Source organism: Miscanthus floridulus, chromosome 18 (assembly GCF_019320115.1).
Source record: "Miscanthus floridulus cultivar M001 chromosome 18, ASM1932011v1, whole genome shotgun sequence".
NCBI classification, from domain to species: Eukaryota; Viridiplantae; Streptophyta; class Magnoliopsida; order Poales; family Poaceae; genus Miscanthus; species Miscanthus floridulus.
Window position 1 is genome coordinate 82,383,984 of NC_089597.1, and position 7,035 is coordinate 82,391,018.

The 7,035-nt window shown below is 41.8% G+C and overlaps 1 protein-coding gene across 1 annotated transcript; it reads left to right on the forward strand.

Annotated features, from left to right (window-relative positions):
• Positions 1 to 511: 511 nt before the first annotated feature.
• Positions 512 to 1,712, forward strand: LOC136520014 (protein ALP1-like). The gene is made up of 2 exons (XM_066513418.1): positions 512 to 570; positions 656 to 1,712. The coding sequence occupies exons 1-2, from the start codon at positions 512 to 514 to the stop codon at positions 1,710 to 1,712; spliced, it is 1,116 nt and encodes a 371-aa protein (XP_066369515.1).
• Positions 1,713 to 7,035: the final 5,323 nt, after the last annotated feature.

Sequence of the window (7,035 nt, forward strand, 5' to 3'; positions counted from 1 at the left end):
TCTCTCGCGGGGCTTTCTTCGCGCCGTCGCGGGAGTTTCCTCGCGCGGTCGCGGCGTTGCCAGGCTGCCTCGCCAGCAGGTAGCCCGACAACGGTGCGCCTCCACCATCTTGAACGCCACCATCCCGCCGTAGCTGACCCCGACCACCGTGCCCAAGAAACCAAAGATGGATTCCAGGTTGCTGGAGACTACATCAAGCCGGCGTGCCCTGCAAATCTCCAAGGTTTGTGCTTCGTAGATGAATAGCTTGCAGCAGAGCCTATCGTATTTTGTTGGATGTTCTTAGATGCGCAATTGTTCTCAAATGTGCAATTGTCATTTCTGACAGATGAGGGCTTCCAGATCACGTCTCCGAAGACGATTGGATGACGATTCTTCAGACGACGATGATTACTTCATCTTGACAGCTGCTCGGATTGTGCACATGTTTTGGAATAAAAAAAGAAGACCCGGTGGTTCGGTCCATGGCCATGCTGTTATTTATCGCGATAGAGAAGGCGGCCACCGGAGGATGTTTCAAGATTATTTGGCGGATAATCCGACGTATGGTCCAGATTTATTCCGTCGGAGGTTGTTGTTCTTTCACCTCAGATTAATTCATAGTATTTGTTAAATTTTTATACTGAGGTGTTGAACTTTTTTTCATTTTCTTCAGATTCAGAATGAATAGGGATCTTTTCCTACGCATCATGAATGCTGTTGAAGCACATGATTATTACTTTGTGCAGAAAAGGGATGCGACAGGTGTGCTTGGTCTGAGTTGCTTCCAAAAAGTCACTGCCGCTCTACGTATGCTCACATATGGGGTTCCTGCTGATGCTACAGATGAGTACGTTCGCATTGACGAAAGCACTGCACTTGAGAGCCTACGTAGGTTTGTTGCTGCAGTTGTTGAAATATTTGAAGCGGAATACCTGAGACATCCCAATGAGGCTGACATAGCACGCTTACTGGCACTCAATGAGAAAAGAGGTTTCCCTGAAATATTAGGGTCTATCGATTGTATGCATTGGGCATGGAAGAATTGTCCAGTTGAATCGCAGGGTCAGTACAAGGGGCATGTGAACAAGCCAACTATCATTTTAGAAGCTGTTGCGTCTCATGACCTTTGGATATGGCATGCATTTTTTGGGATGCCTGGGTCTCATAATGATATCAATGTCCTTCACTGGTCTCCATTATTTGACAACCTGGCGGAAGGTATTGCTCCAGAGGTGAACTATACCATTAATGGTCACGATTACAAGATGGGTTATTATCTCGCCGATGGTATATATCCCCCCTGGGCTACTTTAGTGAAGTCCATCTCTCTTCCTATGGGTAACAAGAGGAAATACTTTGCCAAAGCGCAAGAATCAGCGAGGAAGGATGTTGAAAGAACTTTTGGGGCTTTTCAATCTAGGTTTGCCATTGTTCGACAACCAGGTCGCGTTTGGGACACAGAGACGCTAGCATTGATCATGAGCGCTTGTGTCATCATGCACAATATGATTGTTGAAGATGAAAGAGATGTGGACCCTGATGAGAGATTCGATTATGGTGGTGAAAATGTGCAACCTTCTCATGGCATTCCTACTCGCACACTAGCTGAATTTATTGAAGCGCATAAAAAGATCCGAGACAAGGAAACACATTTCCAGTTGAAAGAAGACCTCATCGAGCACCTATGGAACCATCATCCTGATCTATATCCTATGGAACCAGCATCATGATTTAGTTTCAATTTCTTAGCATTTTCATTTAAGTGTACTGAACACTTTGTGTTATCAATTGTAATGAACAATTTAGTTTCATCGAGTCCATGCGCACAGCTACACAGTACCATGCACGTTGATCATTATCAGGAACCAATTCACATGCCATACACTGAAATAAAATATGATAGCTGCATCTTTGAATCAAATTTCCACTCAAATAAAATATGACAGCTGCATGTATCACACAAGTACACTCAAATAAATATGACAATAGAACCAATGATTCTATGAAAAACAATTGAAGTGAAGAAGTAAAGGTTCTCTGATTCACAAATCGAATCCTATAATGTTTGGGTAAATAAAGTGCAAGGCATGAACTAAAACTAGTTTGCCATATGTCGTGCAAGGATCTTCTTCTTCATTATCTCAAGCCACTGCAGCTGGTCCTGGTCGAGGGAGCTCTTGTCCGCCAACATGATTTCTTTCTCCTCCTTCAACAAGTCTGCTTCAATTTTTTTCTCTTCATTTGACAATCGCTTCTTCTCAAGCTCAAGTGAAGCCTTCTCTACCTCAATTGAGGCCATGTACCTCTCCTTTTTCTCCTTATCTCTTTCCCTGTCAAAAGCCTCCTTCTTCTCCCACATCTTGTCCAAAGCTTCAATGCAAGCGTCAGCGCCTCCTCGCCTAAAAGCTTCTTTTGCCCTCTTCTGACCCATTGACCTCTTTCGATCTTCAGAACTTGGCGCTGCAATCTCTTGCACTTCGTCATTGATGTTAGCTTGCACATTGTTCGGCGTGGAGTCCTTGGTAGTCTTCTGTTTTTTCTTAGTGGCTTGTTTCTGCTGCTCAGCCAGTTCAATCCTTTTTGTCTTCCACTTGTCTTCATCCTTCAACCTAGTTCCAACAATGTAGAAGAGTAAACGACTTCTTCTCCTCGTCTACTCCCGTGTACATCTCAGATGCTTCAGTAATCTACACAAGTAAAAAATTTAAAATGTTTATATCCTCACATATTAACTAAATATTGCGAAACAAATAAAAGAACCAACTACGAAAACAAACCATGTCTTGGATAGTCGCTCCACTTTGATTCCTACGCTCAATTTTCTCGTAGCATGAACAGTACTTGTTCACATCCTTCTGAATAGTGAGCCACCTATGCATAATAGAGTTCTCTGTCCTGATAGCTTTAGTTGTCTTGTGTTCGTCGAAGAAAGCACGAATTCTACCCCAAAATGATAAACGAGTTTGATTGGCACCAGTGAATGGGATCTTTGCTAACATTCAACCAAGCTGAGCATATAACTATATCTTCGTCTTTATCAAATTTTTTTGTCCTATGTGACGCACCCTTTCCTAGCACGACGGCAACCAGCAACTTCAGCTGCCTGCACTTCCACAACATCATCATCTTGAAATGCGGAAGGAAGATCATTACTAGTTTGCTGAGTGTGTGGAGTCAGTGGAAAGTTCAAGTCGTCCAAGCCAGGAACGTTTGTGCCATTTGATGTGAGTATGCCCGTATAGAATCCCATTCCTTCCATTTGAACGAATCTGCCAAAAAACAGCAAATGTTGTGTTTCAAATTAGCACGAATAGATCAAAGACACTACATATATTCGCTCTTATTCGAAAAAAATAAAGATCAAAGGACATGCGTAGACATCTGTACATATACACCTTCACATCATACTAGGGACATGCATATCATCGAGGAGGATATTGTTTAAACGGACACATCTGTGCATATCATCGAAGACCTTTGTTGAATTCTAGAAGCAAACGCTACTATTTGGGAATCATAGCACAGCCGTCCATCCCCTCCGCACAGAGCCACAGAACGCTAGCTAGCAACAATGGAAAACGTATACCATCAATTGAAAGATTGGATCATGGAGTACCTCAACCCTAGCCGCGTTGATGAAGATGTTGGTCGCCTAGGAAGAACAGGTCGTGATCCCTTGGAGGTCCTTCTGGGGTTCGCGGGAATGTACGACGGCGCGATCCCGTCGACTCCTTCTGGGGTTTCGCGGGAAGGAAACCCGGCGGCGCGGGAGGGAATAGCGAGCGCGCGAGAGGGAAATATTGCGCGGGAGAAGTGCGCGAGAGGGAATGCGAAGCCGAGCGCAAGCGCGCATATATGTGAGTCCATCCCAGGTTTTTGCCAAGTTAATAGAAATGCCAAGCCCATTTGCCAAACCATTGGAAAGGAGATTTTTAAAGTTTTTTCCAAAAACAAGAATGCCAAGCCCATTTGCAAAACCGTTGGAGTTGCTCTTAAGCCAGCCTGACTCATCCAAAACGGCTTTACCGGTGGAGATAGAAAAACTGGTTTTTTTCGGCTTCTAGTTCATTTTAACTCTATCTTACAAAACGGCTTCACGCTACCGTGCTTCGATTTGCGCAAAATAGATGAATGCGAAGCCGACATAAGCCGTGCCAAAAAGGCCCTTAGTGGCGCACTCATGGTGATGGATGCTAATCTCTCTGTTAGAATCCAGTTCCCATAGTCATAGCTCCTACTGACCTCGGTTAGTGTTTTATAAAAAAAAAACCTGTAATAACTAAGTACAACTAAACTAATCTCAATGACTCTATAGTCCAGTACTCGAGTTGCTCATTCTTTTCGTTCCTTCGGACTTCAGACAGTGTTGATGACTATGGGTATACAGGCATTGGTAACTATGCAAGTCACGTGATATTTTCAATCGTACTCGGCCACTTTGGGCACGTTTGCAGCCAAGGAATTTTACGGGATGTATTTCGTAGAAACCAATTTAATTCCACACAAAAGATTGTAGGAATAAGCTAGAAAAGATTTCGGCATTCTACGCATGGTCTCAGTAAGTACTCAATCAATTCCCCATATCTTGATAATTCAAATGTATATCAAAGCACTTTCATGTATGCTATATACTATTGTCATCAATGTACACTACTATAAAAGTTGTTTTAAGAGACCATGACTTTGATTTTTAGAAGTATCATTTTTATCTTACCATCTCTATAAATCATTCAACCACCTCAAAGAATTTAAAGACCGGCACCTTAAATGAATCTTATACTCTTGTAAAACAAAACATCACTACCTATTTCTCTCAACATACAAGCTGTCCAACTAGGCAATCCACTGTCATACACAGGCTGTGTTTAGTTCGCGAATTTTAGGAATTTGGATACTGTAGCACTTTCAGTTTTTATTTAGCAATTATTGTTCAATCATGGACTAATTAGGCTCAAAACGTTCGTCTTGTAATTTTCAACCAAACTGTGCAATTAGTTTTTTTTTATCTACATTTAATGCTCCATGCACGTATCGCAAGATTCGATGTGATGGCTATTGTAGCACTTTTTGGGAAAGTTTTTGGGAACTAAACAAGCACACAATAAAAAATCCATTAGCCCATGCAATTGTAATGTCCACGTCAGCAAGTCACATATTTCTCTCAACATGCGAGCTGTCCAACTAAGCAATGCACTATCACACACAATTAAAATCCACTAGCCCATACAAATTATAATGTCCATATCAGTAAGACAGATAAGTATTTTGTTTGTCCACGTCATCATGCCTAGCAATCCACTAATCTGCAATTCTCGCAGCAACGCGCAGGGTATTCTTCTAGTTGTTTCTATGAATGAGGGCATTATAGATGCCACCTTATTAGATGGTTCGTCTCTAAAAAAAACTAAGGCTCATCAAGAAAACCTTTTATCTCCATCCCTAGCCACCCCTCCCTCTCTCTTTTGGCTCTGCTGCACTCTCTCTTACCATCTATGCTCTTAGTTCATCATCTACTAATTCCTCATTTTATTTGTTTGGTTTATGGAATATAATATGTTGATGCATCGTCATCTCATTCCTCATAAGTCAATAATTAATACTAGCACGAGAAATAGAGCCATTTCACCTAAACTTGAGGAATCAACTCTTGATGCACCACCTCATCCAGGATGGAGTGGTTTCTCAAACCAAACACTCTATTATTTTTTCCCATCTACGTTCTCTCCTCTCAAATTTGAGGGCATGCTTGGATCTTTGGCTGGTGCTTACAAGTTACAAGAAATCAAGGTCGCACTGCCTTTTGCATTCTTAGCTAGGTTATGTTTGGGCCTGTATTTTCTAAGATTCTCCTTACTAACTCATGTGAGCCAATTAGGCTCACTACCCCTGGCAAGGTTTGTCTCGCATAGCAAGGCAAGGGCAGCAAGCTAGCCAAGAAACAAATCTTTCCTTGACTCCTCAAATCCACAACTGGTGTGCGTCCCATCGACTAGGCGCGCATGATGCGAGGAGGCATCACGAGAAGGCAGCATGTGGCCCATCTGCCATGAATGGCGTGCAGAAGTTGAGGCTAGTCAGATGACCATGGCGCACGGAGTGGAGACAACGGCGGGCTAGGACGAGGAGGTGGCTGTCGGTCTACAATGTTACGAGCTAAGTAGGCGGCGACATATCTCTAGATTGAGAACTTCTCCCCTGCCCTCACTTCTCCCAATCTCACTCACCCTCTCCCTCTCACAAATCCTTGCACAAATTTAGGCCTAAGCACATATAAGCAACAACAATAATAAAAAATATGCAGCAACATGTATACAACAAACACACTTTCATTAACTTGTAATTTTTTTTAAAACCCACATTTTCATTCCTTGAATTGACTACAAACTAAAAAAACTTTAAAAAACTAGAATAGATTAAAAATCATTTATTTATTTAGTGTTTTCTAGTCACATTGCAAATAGAGAATTTTCCGTGTGACACCGGCTCTAGTATTGTAAGCATGGATTCGCAGCTAAAGAAGTCATCCTAAACCTTTATATACCTCGATTAGTTATGGATTTGTAGAATTTGTCTTTTCAAAATAAAACAATCTTATGTTTCATAAAAATTAATTGAGGGAGTAGTACTTTACTTAGTACTGTAAAAATGCTGCAACATACAACATTTTAGATCGAATCCAAACAGGGAGGAGGATTTCCGCATGCTGGTGCTAGATGGATTTTCCTAAAGTTATTGTGACATCCTTGTTGCCATGTAAACATGCTCTTCGTATGCTATGTATATTCCATCCGATGCATGCGTAAGCAGTGGAACAGCTGCTCATGTCATCACCTTATCTTGAGCCATTAAGGAAAAAGAAGAAACAAAGAAGTGTCCACGTCTTTCGTGGAACTATTTATCTCCTCCGTGTTTTCCAAAATAGAGTATTTTGTGCCTGACAGAACACATGTGTAACTATCAGCAATGATTAATCAGTTGTTAAGGTCATGCATTGACAATATTTTATTGTTCTTAGAGAAATGACATGTTATTTTCGGCACCGTTAACTGCAAG

Excerpts from the sequence above, each read along its gene's own strand:
- LOC136520014 (XM_066513418.1), top strand. The coding sequence starts at position 512 with ATGTTTCAAGATTATTTGGCGGATAATCCGACGTATGGTCCAGATTTA. Across the intron at positions 571-655 it reads CCAGATTTATTCCGTCGGAG|ATTCAGAATGAATAGGGATC; the intron begins GTTGTTGTTCTT and ends CATTTTCTTCAG.